Below are 532 nucleotides of genomic sequence, written 5' to 3'. Positions count from 1 at the left end.
ATATGAATATAACAAATACATTTAACTGCATTCAAAGTAGACTATCCACGATACGCGCATACAATCCATTAGCGCTGTCAAACGGTGCAGTAGCATCATCACCACGTTCCCTCTTCAGCCTACTAGTGCACGTACCAGTACTATTCTTCCCTATACACTTCTGACACCCCACCACATCTCATCTGTCCTTGCACCCAGACTGAGGATGCAGCCCCAACTCCCGAACAACCACAACACGACGATACCTTACACCCACAGCAACAGGACACATATGCTACAGTTAGGGTCTTCGATCAAGAGATCAAACAACGAGACAGTACAATAGCAACGTACACAGACGACATTCCCAGTCCCTCTACTGTGTTTTCGAGTGAGAAGAGTGAGGGAATGGAGACTGAGAGCCTTAGTGACTATGCCTCTATGCTGGCTTTGTCATCGGGTATGCGTAGCACACACACATATATACACACATACACATACACACACACACATCCATACACACACACATACACTCACACACACACACACATAT

General features: G+C 45.9%; 1 protein-coding gene across 1 annotated transcript; it reads left to right on the top strand.

The window, feature by feature from the left end:
* Nucleotides 1–198: 198 nt before the first annotated feature.
* SARC_18271 (hypothetical protein) lies at nucleotides 199–439 on the top strand (the record flags this gene model as incomplete). The annotated part of the gene is made up of 1 exon (XM_014287649.1): nucleotides 199–439. A coding segment is annotated over one exon (241 nt), but the record flags the coding sequence as incomplete, so codon positions are not given.
* Between the last annotated feature and the right edge of the window lie 93 nt (nucleotides 440–532).

This window comes from Sphaeroforma arctica (assembly GCF_001186125.1).
Source record: "Sphaeroforma arctica JP610 unplaced genomic scaffold supercont1.15133, whole genome shotgun sequence".
Classification (NCBI taxonomy): Eukaryota; class Ichthyosporea; order Ichthyophonida; genus Sphaeroforma; species Sphaeroforma arctica.
The sequence above is the reverse complement of the archived record's forward strand: the minus strand, read 5'-3'. Positions and strand labels throughout refer to the sequence as shown.